General features: G+C 43.7%; 1 protein-coding gene across 11 annotated transcripts in view; it reads right to left on the bottom strand.

Moving 5' to 3' along the window:
• The window catches only part of CCDC148 (coiled-coil domain containing 148), a 46,167-nt gene that overhangs the window by 10,006 nt on the left and 18,914 nt on the right, over positions 1-17,247 (bottom strand). For all 11 annotated transcript variants that reach the window (XM_040069758.2, XM_040069761.1, XM_040069753.1 and 8 more), the window contains 2 exons: positions 13,217-13,355; positions 11,003-11,209 (listed from right to left, as the gene is read on the bottom strand). In XM_040069758.2, the coding sequence (XP_039925692.1) occupies positions 11,003-11,209; positions 13,217-13,355 (346 nt within the window). The remainder of the gene's footprint in view (positions 1-11,002; positions 11,210-13,216; positions 13,356-17,247) is intronic.

Raw genomic sequence — 17,247 nt, 5'->3', positions numbered from 1 at the left:
GACAGGTTAGGTACAAACAAATGAGTATAACCAAGCATCAAATTCAGAACTTCACTAAGCTGACAAAGCATTAATCACACAGTAGTGTTCCCCAGACAGAAGTGACAGGCCAATAACTCAGTGTGTATCTCCACTCCTGCAATGCTCCCTGCTCTGCCCTAAATCACTACTAACACATATATTTACTCAGGGGGTAGAACATGCTTTCCATTTTTTTAAATTTCAATTCTGCATCTATTTTTCATTTTTTAGTTAGGATTTTAAATGTATGAGCCCAAGACAAATCAGGAAAACAGGTAACAAGGATACCAGAGGAGAGTTTCACTTTACCAGTTAACAATACCCAGTTATTATTTTCTGTATCCAATACATGATATTAGTTTAGATGATCCCTGCTCCCTCCCATATTTGTCTGATCCATGCCTTTTCATTAGGGCAAAAGAAGAATAATTTCCTTTTAAAAAATTATAGTTGTGACAAAAAAAGGACATAATTGCAACAACCCCGCCCCCCCCCCCCCCCCCCCAAAAAAAAAAAAACAACACCCAAAACAAAACAAAAGGAACATTGGTAAAAGACAGAAAAGAAATGCTTGCAAAATATGTATAAAATGTGATTGTGATTCTATAAGCTGGCCTTATACCATGGCTTTTCCCAGAAGAAGAGTTGAAATCCTGTAGGATAAAGTGTTCTTAATGGAGCAGAGGTAGAGTGAAGTGTAAGAAGTAACAGAAGTTAGACATTAACCAGGTGATTGAAATACCAGTATACTTCACTTTTTAAACCACTTTTGAACATTAAATCCCTCTGTGCTAGAGAGCAGTTCCATTCTCACAGCCCCAGATCACTCTGTGCACCGGCCAGGGGAATCCACATCCCCAGAAGGGGTCAGGAGATTCCCAAACAGTCCTGTCCATGTGGGCACAGGTTAAAAATGAGGCTCTGGAGTATGGCTGGTGGTGAGAGGCAGAGTGCACACACAGAGCCTCCCCTGGATTTGCTGCTCTGTGCAGTGCCACTGGCGCTCAAGTGGGCAGGCAGGGAAACCGAGCACAAGGGCTGAGCAGTCTCTGCAGGGAGCATTGCCTGCCTTCTAGGGCTCTGCTGATTAAAAGTGACCACTTGATGCTGAATTGCCAACATTCCTACAACTGAAGTGTGCCAAGAAATCCTGCTGCATCCTTCGGGCTTTTATCTCCAGAGGCAGGATCATGGGGGTCTGGAGAACAAAAAACCTCCCAAACAATAATTCTGCTTCGCTACAGCAGCAAACTGGGATCAGAGACTGCACCAAAAAAAAAAAAAAAAAAAAAAATATATATATATATATATATATATATATATAAACGTGCTCCTGATTGCACTCTTCCATTCCTATGAGTCCAAAATCAGAAGGGCATATTTCACTGTGTCAACACTAAATGTTTTACTTAAATATTTTAAAAAAATCCTAGTAGTTAAACTAATATTGAAAATACACTGAAACCTGTCTCTCCAATTGCCTGTTCCACAAAACAGTTTTCGTTTTAGCAATACAAGCACTGCCAACATTAAGTTCTGAAAGTTTGTAATTACAATTGGCATTTCAAGTACATTTCACAGTTCATGTATTATTAGAGGCGGTTTTGCGAAGTGACTTATTAAATTGCTGTGCTGAACAGAATACATACACACCTTTTTTCAGTTCATTATTCCAATATTGCATATTACAATAATGTAAAGTACACTTCAAACTAATTAAAGTAATAAATTAGTCCTTTCACTCTAACATCTGAATAGCAATAATGTATTTACCATTCACCTAATGTTACAGATACAGCTCTTTTAAAGACAAAACAATGCACAATACCACAGCACCACGTGAGGTTTTCTCTTCAAGCAGCAGATTTATTCTAAACAGACCCTGCAGCTGCCTGTGGTGACACAAGAGGTGGCATCAAGCTCCTCAGCTGGGTACACAGAGCACAGGGCAGCTGCAGTGAGGAGACAAAGGTCCAGCAGGGACAACATCAGCCTTAGGCAACAGGAAAACATGCATGAGGAACCAAAAGGATGTAAAATCCTGGGAGGAACAGTGTCAGAAATGACTACCCAGCGCTCAGCTCTCTCTGGCCACACAGACGCACTAAGCTCCTAGAACCCAAATTATAAGCAAAAATTCCCAACAACTGTGTGATAAAGCCAGTACTGTTTGTCATAACTGAAGGTATAAAAGGAAAATCCTCTGAGATTCCCACTCTGTTGTTTTCTAGCTCACTTTTTCAACCTTATAAAATGACCCAATCTAAATACTCTTCTAGAATGTCCCAGAGTTTTATCAATCTCTGAATCACTTCTGCTCATCTTTCCTTATTTATACTATGGTTTGCCAGTTTATTTTTCTTCTTCAAATTGTTCACAACCAATTCTAAGAATTCCTGGGAAAGAATTTAGAGGGTCCCTTCAAGAAAAATAACACCACAAGCAAAGATTCTACATGGTAGAAAACCACAAAAAAGAAAAACCACAACACTTGGCTAGCCATGGAAGCCCGTGGCAGAACAGAGCCAGCCTGTTCACGATGGGATCACAGGCACACAACAGCTTCAGGTCAGGGCTGCATGGTCACAAGCAGCAAAATTATTACAAGGGATTACGAGGTGACTAGAGATTCACATATTATTTACAAGAATTCAGTATTTTAAAAATGCCATGGATTAAAAAAAGGAAAATACACCATACGTGTCCCCACATTTGTCCCACAGGTTGCTGTACAAAGCAGGTGGGAGATCCCAGCGAGCAGGAGCCATGCCAAAGCACATTTCATGTTCCCCAGTGGGGCCAGCACGGGCTGCCCGAGCTCAGTGTCAGACTGTGCGTGCCATCTGCACCAAAAACCGGCACAAGGACCAAGAACGCGGCTGTCGGGGGCAAAGCCCCATGCTGGGCTAATGAAGGAACCCTTGGACCCCAGAACAAGTCCAGCAGCTTTGGGGTCAGTCCAGCAGGGCCCCAGATGTCTCTGAGAAGAGGAAAGAAGCTGTGGGAAGGACGAGCACTGTGTTGTATGAGACCCAGCGTCGCTGCCCTCCCACAGCACTGCTCACCGCAGCCTCTCCTACAGCTGCTTGCACTGTGCCCAAGAGGGACAAAGCTGGGAAGCAAGGGAGGCCAAAAGCACATTGAGAAATGGGCATGTGCAGATAACCACAGTGATCCACTGCCCAAAGCAGCTCTCGTCCTCTCCTCTCCATCCCAGCCTCCCTGCGTCATCACCATCTCCTCTGCTCAGGGTCTTGCTGAATATAGAACTGAGAGTGATCCCATTTATGGCAAGCCAGAGATACCTCTTGATTCTTCCAGATGGAAACCACAAGGCAGAGAGGGGAAAATGCCTCTCAATTGCAAATTTGGATTTAAACCACGTCAACTATGACATTTTTCCTTCACATTTTTAAAGTAAGGGCTGCAGCCTCAGAACATGTTGGTGACCGAAGGAATTCTGTTTATAGCAAAAAGGCCATTTTAGAGCTATGCCTTTCTAGGGTGTTCTGAAAAAGAGAAAAAAGCAAGGCAGATGTAAAAAGTGATTAAGTGAGAAGTTACATGCTGAAGAAATAGCAGGATTGCAACATCAGCCCTTTAGTAAGGTCATTGCTCTCAGTCCAGTTCCTAATGGACACATCATCTAACAAGTAATTATTTTTTTTAATTTGGCAATTTTTTTTTTCCTCACTCAAGGTCATTGCTTTCTCTCTCCTCTAGAAGCGGCCAAACTGAGATCACTATGAGATTAACATGGAGAACTCATTAAAAGGTGACTTTCCTTGCCAGCCTCCTTACTTGCAAGATAACTCAGTCATTCATCCTTCAGAGGAAAGCAGCACACACTGGTCTATGTCTCCTGCCTGAGCAACTCCTTGCCACTCTGAGGTACACAAAAGAGAAAATCTTTTCGAGAAAATGGGAGGGAAACGTAGAAGAAAAAAAAAGTTAAAGACCCCAGTCTCCTATAGAAAAGTAAGGATTCAGTCAATTTCTCTCAAGAGTAATAGAAGTTAAACACATAAATCCCACTTGGTTTAATGGGATAATAAATCCCTTGGATTTAAATATTTCACAAATTAAATGAGACTATAGAAGTCTGTTACAAAGCTATTTTTTAAAGTCACTAACTGTATGGAAATGTCTACCCAACAACTATTAAAAATTAGTGCACTTCTTTTCGAAGAAAAAAGGTTTTTTCCAAACATACTTACATTCACCACAATTTCTCAATACAAACTCTGGTTCAACTGCTCAAACTCTTCCCTGTGTGCCAGGACTAGGAAGAAGGTAAGGGAAGGATGCTGTAGCCATTCCCATCTGCAGGACAGAGCTGCTGCAGCTGGTCCTGGACAAAGTGCAACCCTGCCAGGACCCACACATCCTCAGATTCCAGAGCTCCAGCATAGGCACTGCAGAGCAAAACCTCACAGATTCCAGAGCTCCAGGAGCACACAGCACTGGAGAGCCCTGTGCTGCACAAACCTCACAGATTCCAGAGCTCCAGGAGCACACAGCACTGGAGAGCCCTGTGCTGCACAAACCTCACAGATTCCAGAGCTCCAGGAGCACACAGCACTGGAGAGCCCTGTGCTGCACAAACCTCACAGATTCCAGAGCTCCAGGAGCACACAGCACTGGAGAGCCCTGTGCTGCACAAACCTCACAGATTCCAGAGCTCCAGGAGCACACAGCACTGGAGAGCACTGTGCTGCACAAACCTCACAGATTCCAGAGCTCCAGGAGCACACAGCACTGGAGAGCCCTGTGCTGCACAAACCTCACAGATTTCCACAGGTCCAGGCAGGACTTGCCCACCAAGACTTTAGAAGTCACAAGCAAATTGTGCCCCAACAAAGCTGACATTGCCAAGGAAACTGGGATGTTTGGGAGACCTGCTACTGATGTGTAATTGTATTAACTGATAATAAAAAAAGACTTGCACTATTCAAAGCCACCACACACTGAAATATAGAATATTAAGTGTTATTTCAGGAAATACAATAAGAATAGGAAGTGTATGCATGTATTCCTAAATGGAAAGCTAATGAGATGGGTGCCTCAGGGTGTGAATATTAGAGCTTATAAAAGGAAAAAAATTAAAGTGTATATTAAGAACAGTTCCCTGGTGTCTGAAATATTACAGGGCAGGGAGAGTTCATCCAAACAATGTGAAAAAGCCATCATTTTTTAGATTTAGAGAGTGCATTTTTATAAACATGTTACACATCATTTTATCTTCTCAGGTGTCAGTAACCTCCTGAACTGCCACAAAGGTTTTTAATAGCCAGTATGTCAGGGGCCGCAGGGAGAAGTCCAGATTTGTACAGGGCTCCATGTCATACATCCCCATCGAGCAGCGACACTCAGCAAGAACCGTTGCTGTTCCCATGTTTCGTGCAGATGCTGATGGCAGAGCCCCAGAGCTCTCCTGCTGCCTGTGCTCTGTGGTTCATTAAAACCCTGGGGTCCATCGTATTCACAGCATTCAAACCCCATGCAAGCTCCGAGCAGTCAGTACAACCCCAAGCTCCCCATGGCAGGGGCTGTAGGGCAGCAGAGACTCCAGCAGCAGGGGGAAGGGATGTCCCTGTCCCTGGGAGCACAGCCCAGCCCTCCTGCCCTGGCACACACCTTGTCTGTGTGACTGCACAGCCTGACACCACACAGTCAGATGTGACCCTCTGACAGTAGCAGGTACCTGCACCCATGTGGTGTCAGGTGTGCTATTAACAGCTGGTGTCTGAAGTCTCCAGTAACATTCAGCTCTAAAATTCTGTCTCTTTCTCTCTAAAACTGGGGATTCTTCAACCTTGAAAACTTCTGAACAGCACCTTCTAGACTGCACAGGGTCTTGAATGACAAACAAGAAATGGTAAAAGCTAACAATTTCTGCATCTGACTGGCCTACACAAGACCTACGAGAAGAATTAGAGCAGCATTAGAGCATTTGGCAGTAGGATAATTAAGAAATAATACATTTACAAGTTTGCTAAACTCAGAAGATGATCTCATTCTGGCCATCGTTAGAAAACCAATGGAGGTTCACATCCCTAATAGATTTTTGACTGGTACTCTTTGAGTAGTTGTGCTCCACAGCCTACTTCTAAGAGGTTAAAAAAATAAATACCAGAAAAGTGGTTAAAAGTAACTGTTTTGATCATTAACAGAATATTGTCTTCATTTATCTAAGTGTTTAAATCTGAAAAAGGCATATGAAAGAAAAGCACTTGAGCACAACCCTCAGTCATGACCTGAGGAGGAACGCCATGTACCAATTCCAGTGAGGAAACTGCTCACAAGGGCTGGGATCAGCCCTGATAAATTCTGGGATCCAGAGCAGGAGCAGCGTCAGTTCCCTGGGGCTGACAGCACGTCACATCATCTTTGCTCAAGGTTGTGTGTGAGCAGTTTATTTCTCACAGCTTGTCCTTGTAGTTCCTCTCTTTCCTCATCCAGCATTATTGAGAACATCTTTCTGTTCTCGACAACGGGAATGTCAACGTTTTATTAACATGCGTAAATATTATATAGGCTTAAATATTCACATATGCATAACCTTAAGTAGGCTGCATTTCTATTTGCAACTACTTATCTGAATTACTTCCTTTAGATACAGAATTCTCTCTTCCAGACCCATCTGCCATCATATGGAGGAGAGCTCCTTTGATCCTGTGCAAATGCAAAATTTTGGTGCAGCTTTGCTTGCCTGAGGTACCACTTTCCTCACTGAAGACATTCTGAGTAAACACCGTTAGCAGGAGCTGTCTGCTGGTCAAGTTATCCATCGTCAAGCAACTTCAGGTATCACTGGACAATTTCAGCTAGATTTGAGAGAAGTGCTTGTCTCAAACCTCCTCCAGATCTTACAGCTTTGGCAGGCCCAGCAGAGAGGTCTCTGAGCAGGTTACAGCCAGGCTGAGGCTCTGTGTGCTCCTCCGAGCAGCTGAAGTTCTGGGGCGCTGGAGTTGTTTCACTGGACCTCAGAGCTCACAATCAGTCCATGCTCTCCTCCCACGGACGGCACTGCTCCCAAAAGCCTGCAATTCCAGCCCAGGGATCAGCACAGAGCTGTGACAGGGTCCTTGGAGGAATCCAGAGGAACACTCTGGCTGCTGGAGCAAACTGCCCTCGGCACCTCCCTGCTGCAGGGCTCTGCAGGCACCCCAGTCCTGCCCAGGCAAATATCAGAAATACAGTGGGAGAGGAGTTCAGCAGGAGGTGGAGAGATCAGAAATAACATCTTGTGATGGAACTCAGGGCACAGGGAGACAGAGGGGAAAACCCTGCTGGAAGGGCAAGCAAGGCAAATGTGCAGAGACAACCTCTGCAAGTGCTTCACATGTACTGTGCATGAGCTTTGTCTGACCCAAAAAAAGGCACAGCATGGCAGTGCTGCGCTGACCTCAGACTATTAAATCCAGGTTTATTAGGTCTGGATTGAAAGCTTATTACTGAGTCAGAGCTGCCTCATCTTAGATGAATGTTGGAGTCTTAGACACTTGCTCACATCCATTTTGGAGAAATACTTGAGCATCTTACAGTAGACTACAAGCATGAGTAGCTATATTTAAAATTTAGGTCATTATAACTTGTATTTTTTATGCCCAACAAATGGATGGGTCAATTCAGTGGTGAATAGACAACGCTTCTGAAAAAGAAAACCATTCTTTTAAGTAGCTTACTATTCAAATATTTATTCTTTTAAGAAGTTTCCTTCAAAATGATGGGATTATAGTCAAAGCACTGGATGCGATACCTCTGCAGATTTTTTTTAACTTTCAGCTGTAATACTTCAGTGCTGATCTCTGATAATCACAGCGTTTAAGCCAGTGACTCGACTACATGCTGAATAGGGAAATACAATTTTTTTCCCTAAGTTTACTGTCACATCCTTTCTTGCAGTACAGGGAAGGGGAAGGAAAGCAGTCTGCAAGATGCTTTACACAATTCACAATACCCCTGTTAATTCCACCTAATGCTTTTCTTTTTAAAATTAGTTTATCTTAGTTTCTGCCAGGATAAGAAATTCAAGAGCTGCTCTCCCAAAATTCACAATATGTTGCAAGAGGTTTAAGCACTGGAATGGGTATTAATCCTGGAGCACAAAACAAGGGAGAGAAGAGATTTAAAGGCAAGCAGGAACACAGCTTTTTGCTGAGAAAGAAAAAGCTCCCCCTAAGCAGCATACACAGGAGATCCAAATGCCCTAATGTCTGCTGCTGTAGGTCTACCCTCCAGTCTTCTTTTAAAATCATTTTATGTGAAGATGGAAAGTACCAGATTACAAATAATTTAAGATAGATTCAATAGAAAAATAATGTTTGGAATGCATGCAGACACCTCAAGTGAATTTGTGATGTAATACAGCAAGCAGTTTAAGGCCCAGCTGTGAGGCAGCACCTCTTAACCCTCTGAGAAGATCACTCCTCCCTTCATGCCTTACCTACCTTGTAATATAGAAAATTTTCCTTCTCTATGTTGTTTAGGAAAAGGAATTCTACAGAGAGAGAATTTGTTTTACAGTGTCTGCTCCAGAACCCTGGAGCACAAAGCACACCAGGGGTGAGTGACACTTGATCACTCACCAAAGTGGAACCCCTCAGGGCTTGTTTTATTTGCTTTCCCATGGCAAACAGGGATGTTAAAAGTATGTACCAGGCACATTTACTCTTTAAGAATGTACAGTGTATCCTCCCCAGCATTATCCACTTCGCATTTTATTTTATTTCCTTTAGATGGCTGCCCTTGTGATTTATTTCACCTGAGCTTCTTGAGTTGTTCCAAAGTTCCTCCTTAGGGACTCTGATTTTTGTTAAGGACACACATTGATCTTCTGTGAGATGGAACATGGAATAAAAATTCGAAAGTCCTTTCCCCAAGTAAAAGCTGCTCTAAATATTAATTTAACTTCTCTGCTGCTTTACTTCGCAATTATCCCTCCCTGTCAGTCACAAGGCCTGGAGTCTCACCAATGGCACAGGTGCTTCTAGAGCATTTAAAACAGCTTTGAATCATGTATTCCTTAGCCAGACTGCTGCCCCTTTGGTTTGTGGTTGGCAGAGGAAGGGAACTGTATAAAAGTTGGGTGATATTGTGTGGTCACTGCTGTAACTAAAGCAGTGCAAACCCGTCAGATGTCACATCTTGTGTGTGTGTGCCATCACTTCCTTTCACAGGTGGGGTCAACACAAATGCTGTGGCTCTCTCTGAGAGCTGCTGCTGTAACGAAGGAGCTCTCTGTCCCTCAGTCCGATACAACCTCCTCACGAGCACAGCCAGGGTTTACCTACAGGAAAGTCATTGTAGCAACTCCACTGCTCCTCTCCAAGGGAAGACTAGAAAATTTCCTGATGCAAAATTACTGAAATGCAAAATGTTAAGTCAGTCAATGGCCAAAAAGAAAAGGTGGAAGAACGGCCCTAATTCCTGATTTCCAGTTGCACACTCTTTCCTGATCTCCTGGATCCCTCTCAGGGTGGGTTTTACCGGTGTGAACTGGTACTGGATTGATTCCCCTTTACCTGCCAACAGCTGTTTTCCATGTCCAACACTCTGCAGTTGTAAAGTTCAGTAGTGTAGAAAGACAAATCTGTAAAAATGAACTATAACTGGGCAAACTCTGAGTTTTCAAATGCATATGCCCATCAAGCTAAAACAGAACCCATGGATACACTGAGAATCATTTCTGTGAAAATGAGTGAGCTCTGTGCCCAATCTCAGCTTCCGCCCTTCAGCCCTTTCAGTTGTGGAGCTGATCAAGGTCACAATGATATCCTCCTTTAATGAAAGAAATGTTCCTTTCTCCTTCCTCTTTTCTGAGAAACAGGTGAGTAGGTTTTGTTCAAACATTGAACATTTTAACAAAGATCCCTTTGAAGGTCACCCTTGAAGCGTGTAGGCCTAATAGGTTTAAGTTTCAAACAATTCCTGGAAACGGGAGGTCAGAATCCATAAAACTCTCAGACGATGTTCAGTGCATCTGTGAGAATCTTAAACTACATGGAGACAACAAAGTGCTCCAAAACCTGCTTGTTACTTCTTGTGCGGAAGAAAAATAGAAGAAACAAAGGAAAAAAAAGTGACTCAAATTCACAGTTCTGTAACAATTGGCCCTTCCATCTCTGGTTGTGCAGATAAGACACACACAGGCATAAGACACACACAGGCATTCCAGAAAGGAAGGCCTAGGTAAAAAATCACCAAACATCCCCTCAGCTCCAGAAAACCACTCCTTCCTGCCCCTGGCTCAAGGGAAGGCTGACATGGGAGTCAGAGCAAGGTATTCCTCACTTAGTCATGCCCAGACAGTTTCTAACCCTAAAGTGTTTCAATTCAAACCTTCCTACGCCAGACAGCTCCAGAACACAAGACAGAAGAGCTTTTTGTAATTGCTGACTAACAACTAACACCAACATCAAAATCCTTCCTTGTAGAACAGGTTTTACCCTGCTTTCCTTCTCATAGAAAACCTAAATCAAGTGTTTAGTATTTCACTGAAAAGTGAGGGCACAGCAGAGAGAATATTGGTAAAGTGAGAGTAGCACGTCATGCATGCTCTCAGATGTTCATTTCTGTGCAAGTCAAAAATCACAGAGAGCAGTTTAAACAAATCTTAACATGCCTCTCATGCCCAGAAATGGGATTCCTCCTACAAACACCTGAGGCACAAACATCACAACATCTTCCTCTTGTGTCCAGCCTCCTCCCACTTACTCCATTCACTTACCAAAACCACACAGGTATTTTTATCTTTTTTCACCTCTTACCACAGTAAATCAGAAGACTGTGAACCTTCTCTAAGAAGGGCAAATGAGTTATGGGATCCATTGTTTCATGTCTTAAAAAGCATTCTTAAAAATAAATAGAAGGGCAGATATCCACTATTTACCTGAAAACAGACTAGGGTTAATGTAAAAACTTCATTTTGAATGCATCTGTTAGATACAGATTGGTGATGGGTTTATAACCAACATACCTTTGCTTTCAGATCAGCACAGATGTCCAGTTGCTTTTGCCTGGAATCAGCCAGCGCCACTTCTGCCTCGTGAGCAGCAGCAGCTTCAGCAGCAGCTGCCACTGCCCTGAGGACAAAGGCTTTCCTGAGCTGAGCCCAGGTTAACAGCAGCACTCTGCGCTGCTTCCTGATGGAATGGCAATGATCCCAAGCCTGCTCATGAACAACCTGGAACAGGAAGGCATTTCAGAAAGGCTTACAAACTACTGGTTAATAAATCAAAATTCTAGACATTTCTGCAAACCTTGTGTGTAATTGATTCAGTTCTTGTACCACCAATGTTCCCAGGCCCAGGGCACTCTGCCAGGTGCCAGGGATGTCACCATCTCCCTGTGTCCTGGGCAGTGACACCCTCCAACAGAGCCCTTTGCCAGCACCACAGCATCCTCCTGGCCCGCTGCTCTTCGTTCTGCTGTGCTCTTGCAATGGGAATACATGAAATGCAACAGTCCCTCCCTGCCCTGAAGGACATCACATATAAGTAGGTCCTTCAGTACATCTCCAGAGATATCGAGCACTTCCAGCAAGATGAGACTTTTCCTAGCAAATTCTGATCTGCAGAGAAATGGCAATTGTACAAAAACAGTAGAGGGGGAATCAGCTTCACTTCTTTCCTAGCAGGAAATTTGGAAATAAAATCTTAGTTCACTAAGCAGCACAGTGCCACCACCAGTGTCACCACCTAGCAAAAAGGGGGAGTGTTTAATCAAAATTCCACTTGCTCTGGCTTAATTCAGTGAGGTCCATGAGGCTCTTCAAGGTTCAAGACTTTGATGGAAGGAGTATCAGCTACAGCTGCATAGAATGAGGCAGCAGAGGCTTGAACCTGCCTCTTATCCCCAGAATATATAGGGATGAAGGAGATTCTAGAGATGGCTGGCTGCTCACAGGTGTCAAGGGGACCATTCCAGATGCTAATTACAGGCCTCTGGCAGGGAGTAGGGGATGCTGACTCCCCTGGAACCTGGCTCACAGATATTCCCATCAGCTCAGGGCTGGCCCAAGCTGCCCCTTGAGCTCTGCCTCAGCAGCTCCCAGTGCCAGGTCTGCTGGCCCAGACTCACAGGCTCCTGAAGCCAAGACACTCCTCAGCAAGGCAGGGGCTGCAGAGTCTGCTGCTCCAAAGACAGAGCTCTGCAAGGAGGTGCTGTCACCGAGTGCCTGCCCCTGACAGAGGGAAGGAGGTGAGGAAGGCCCTGGGCTGCTGTTCCAATGTCACACACAAGTTTTAACAACAGATTCATAGCGGGGTTTTAACATTTCCACAGTTGTCATGATAATACACGTATCAAGAGATATCAGCTCAATGTAGAACTAGGATTTTTTAATTCAGCGTTTTTAAATTTTAAATGAACCTTCAAAGAAGGAGGAAGACCCATTAATAGTGGCTGTCCTTAAGACATACCTGCGTTGTCCAAAGCACTGTTCAGCCCTACCCAGTCCAGGGAAAAATTTCTGCACTCCACAAGAACTTTACTTTTTAGTGAAACTCTGGCTAATTATCAGTATCACTTCACTGTCATTCTTTTGTGCTAGACACTCCTCTAACACAGGGAAGTAGATGGTCTAAAAATACAGACAGAGATAAAAAAAGCCTCCTACTTTCCTTATGACATCCTGAAGTGTTCTGGCCTTGAAATGGGTTTCTCAATTAGCTGCTATGTGCTTATTCACTGTGGAGTGCAAGAGGAATCAGCAATCAATTTGAAAGCATTATGTATATAAAAATAGCCTCTCCCTTAGAGTGGGAGATAACTTTCCACTCTTTATGCTATATATGTGCCACAGAACAATTAAAATAACTATTCCTAGACAGTGCAACAAGGCTGTACATCTTCATGAAAAATAAAAACACCAAGACAAGCAGAGTGGCATAACACAGCTATAAAACCGTACAGCAGAAGCAATGCTAACAAATTATTTTTGTGAGTTTGGCTGTAAGACTATGTGGAACTATAAAATCTGCCCAGGACTTGTTTTGAAGAGATGATAGGTTTTCAAATTCCTGCATTTCGAAAACAGCCATGTTTCTTCTTTACTGTGCAGAATAAAATTTATAATTAAGAAATTTTAAAATGGAAAATCTTCAATAAACATATATTTTTTTTAATACAACTGTTCACTACGTAGTTTAAGAGTTTGTATAATTGAATGAACACGTAAATCAACACTGACCAGCTCCTCCCTGGATTTGTGGGGAAGATACCTCTGCAGCATATCCAGGTACAAAGTCCTCCTCCTCTGAAGATCACTTGGGTACTGATTGATAACAGTCTGGAAAACCCACTGATCTTCTTCCTTCCAGTCACTGTTCCTATAGGAACGCAAAACAATCCAGCCCAGTATAACTTATCCACTGACACAGAGGAGTTTGGTTCTGGACAGCCCAGCCTTGAGTGGGCTCAGTCCTGACGCTGTAAACTGGATGTTGGGTCAGAGGTGACAAAATCAGATTGATGAAATAAAGCAAACATACTTTGCTTTGCTGATACGACATCGTGTCATCATTTGAGTGAATTGTTCTGTTTCTAACCCGGCTTTTCATTGGGGAATGTCACTGGGTTTCTCAAGCATGCCACATTAATGGATAATCAGTGACCCCACAAGGGAAAACAGTGTGAAAAAGAACAAGATGATCAGACTACCACTGAGCACTAAATAAATGATCAGAAGGGAATGAACAAAGTGGCAATCCTTGCATGCAGCTAAACAAGGATCCAGTTTACCAAACTCCTAACAGCCATAAACTCCTCAGCAAGGCACAGGAGTCACCTTTTTTTTTTTTAGGGTAGTAGCTGTAGTAATTAGCTTGCATGTATCTATCTCAGAAAATGAGAGCAGTGAGAAGTAACATCCTTCTGAAGGAATACCACAGGCTGGGATGCAGTTTTATTCTCAAGGTGAACTCTTGGCCCTGAAGGGATTAATGTCAGGCTGCCATTGTCAGCATTAACATCCAAGCAGCAGCACTGAGTCAGACCAAGAGGTCTCTCTAGCCCAGTGACCTGGTTTCCCAAGTGACTAAGAGCCCAGGGATAATTAAAAGAAAGCAATCATGAGACTCTACACCACACCCCCCTCCCCAAATTCCTGCTGCCTCCAGATGCTCCTGGGCTCCCCAAGCCAGCAGCACAGCTCCAGTATTCCATAGCACTGCATCCAGGAGGGGTTGGAACAGCCTCATCCTTGTGCAGGCAGAAAGAGCAGGTACTTCACAAAGGGGAAACTCACACGTAATTAATATTGGACTAGACTCCATGATCTACCTTTCAGGAAATCAATAATCCTCCTCTGTGAGTCCTGACACACCTCAGGATGGTGACATCTGAACATGTCACTTTCATGAACAGTGAGACAGTTCTAGGAGCTGAGATTGGGTTTTGTAACATTTTGCCTCGGACATTTCAGCCCGTGCATGTTGGTGAACAGACAGCTTCTGCCTACAAGGATGAGTGACGCAGAGTGAGGCATCTTGGTCAGGGAGCATCACGCCAGAACTGGAGAGCAGGACCAGCAGGGATGCTGCAGCCCACGGCCACTCCCTGTCCCCAGCACACCGGGCAGCTGCCCCAGGTGCTTCTCCTCCCTCCCACACCTGCTTTATACCCCTCTAATGGCCAGCTAAGCACGGATCTGCACTGCTCTAAACAAGGAGAGATTTCTGTGGGAGATCCTTTGGACAGCAATCAGCTGGAGAGACAGCTACAAGTAGTTTATTGTGAGTCGGGACAAACTAACTGCCAATGCCTTGGTTTGTCAGCTGTGCCAAAATTTGTCAGCTGTGCTGAGATTTTGTCAGCTGCTCATAGACAAATAGTGGGAAAAAAACAACAACAAAAAAACCAGCATGACCCAGCCCAGCACATTCATAGCCACCAAACACATGGAGAATTTCAACATATCATGCTGAGTGAATCTGAGGTGTCACCTCACACTTCTGTAAAATTCCAGAAAGGAATATCTCATCTAAAACAGCTCTAAAAAGTGCCAACATGTTTGATATGAATATTTAAGGTATTATCAAGTTTCTGCACCATCAAGACATTGACAAACACTTTCCAGGCCGAATGCTTGACCCAAATTTTAAATGCAGAGCTCACTTTCCCTGTATGCAGCATTGTACAGCACAGCACAATCTCTATTTTGTTCGGAGCTGAAACGCAGCAATTGTCTCACACAGCAGCCCTGAGGCAGCTGCTCCCTCTGAACAGATTTGCCGCACTAATCCCGGGCTGTGCCTTCTCTGAGGAGCACAAACAGCCGGGGGAAGCTCCCTCTGCCCTCTGGGAGCTGTGACCCCATGGGGATGGCGCTGGGCACCGGCACCGGGCACCGCTGTCTGTCCTCTGCAGGCACACGCAGTGACACACACCCTGACACACACGCACCCTGACACACACACACCCTGACACAGTGCCACACACACGCAGTGACACCCTGACACACACCCTGACACAGTGCCATGGAGTGAGACATCAGCCCGCTGCTGTTGATGCTGGCATTGCCCGTTGCTGCACCAGAAGCACTCCAGAGAAAGAGGAGCTGCATTTCCCAGCCCCTGTCCTACTCTCCCATTCCTTTGAGAGGATGCAGGGCTGAGTCTGCAATACTCCGTTCAGCCTTCAGTGAATTAAATAATTCAGACATCCTTGGAAATTGTGGAAAAAAATACAATAGTGTTTAGAGAATCATTCTAACATGCATCAGTGCAAGTCCACAATTTGTGGGATAGCTCAGGACCTGGGTATTTTCCAAACACAAAAATTTGTGTTTTAGCAACATCAAAAGAAATTAAATTAGATTATAAAATATTATAAGCCTATATAAGGCTTGAAAAAATCCCCAGGCTCTTCTTCCATTTCTGAAAGCAATGACTACTGCAATGTGCATGTGTGAACGAAAATCACACAGAATAGACCAGAACATTATCTTGTTCTAAAGTTTCTTTTTTGAACGTCCTGTGTACCTTTTCCAAATTCACTGCTCCAGACAGTCTGAACTGTTGAAAAAATGGGCTGTGCAATGCCAGAGTAGTATTGACTGGAGGTTTCTTTACTGTCCATTCAACATATGATGACAGAGGAAGTGGCCAAGTGACCCAGCTGAAGTGACCAAGTTAACCTGCTATTATAAAACCACGTGCTACTGAACAACTTCTCAAATCACAAAAAAAAAGAAACAAATATCTTGCAGGAGGATGTTTGGCCTGTCTGGGTACAGAGCAATGACAGTAGCTGCAGAGGCTTCATTAAGGCTGTATTAATCAGCAGGGCACAGGGGATACACCAAGGTCAAGGACCTATCACTCCATTTCTGACAGCATTGTCTGTGCCTGTTGGATCACAGTTAGCGTGATGAATTATAGAATACTTCAATCACGAGGCTGCATCTTTGCAAAGTCACAGAATATCTCCATGCAAATTAGCCAATATAAATGTAAGAAGCGAGTTGAGTCTTTTACAAACCCATACCTTGGAAGCAAGCAATGCTAGAAGAACAAAGGCTTTCTTTTTTTTTTTAAATTGAAAACTCATTTTTAATGCTGTTGTGGATGAAATCATGGGAACATAAATGGACAATACATTAATGATTTGGAGACCAGAAGGCAAACAAAAGTCCCCAAGATCAAGTTTTAAATAAAATGCCTGAGTTGGTTGCTGATGGTTCATTTCTTGTTCCCTAAATTTCCAGTTCTCAGTACTGGCACTCTAGCCCAAACTGGGTCTATGGCCCCACAGCCTCTCACAGCCCCCAGCAGATTCCTGCCCCAGCACCAGCCTATCCCCCAGCTACATCCACTGCATTTTTCCCACCTAGAGACCACAGCCTCCTTCCTTCAAAGTGCCACTGCACATCTTCAGGCTACTTCTGATTTTCTTTCCATTGCAAATATGGCATTTTATCTGCAAGTCTCAATATTACTTAATTATCGGTGCAAAATTAGCTATTTCCAGACCCAAACTCACACCTGGCCTATGTTCAGTGAAAATACTACGGCAGATTTTTCAACCATTTTCAGAAATTATTATTGTCTATATCCACGTCTGTCTGTTACTCAGTAGTACACATGCTGTGTGAATCAAGGATCTTAATTTATGAATTTTCACCAAAATTGTGTCAATCATAAACTTTGACACAATTTTGATTAAAACCGCTAGGAAGACTTTGTGCGTATTTGGTGATTTGGCATTTGTCACAGGTTTTTT

The sequence above is a fragment of the Hirundo rustica genome, chromosome 7, assembly GCF_015227805.2.
Source record: "Hirundo rustica isolate bHirRus1 chromosome 7, bHirRus1.pri.v3, whole genome shotgun sequence".
Lineage (NCBI taxonomy): Eukaryota > Metazoa > Chordata > Aves > Passeriformes > Hirundinidae > Hirundo > Hirundo rustica.
Note: the sequence above shows the minus strand (reverse complement) of the source record. Positions and strands in the feature narration are given on the sequence as shown.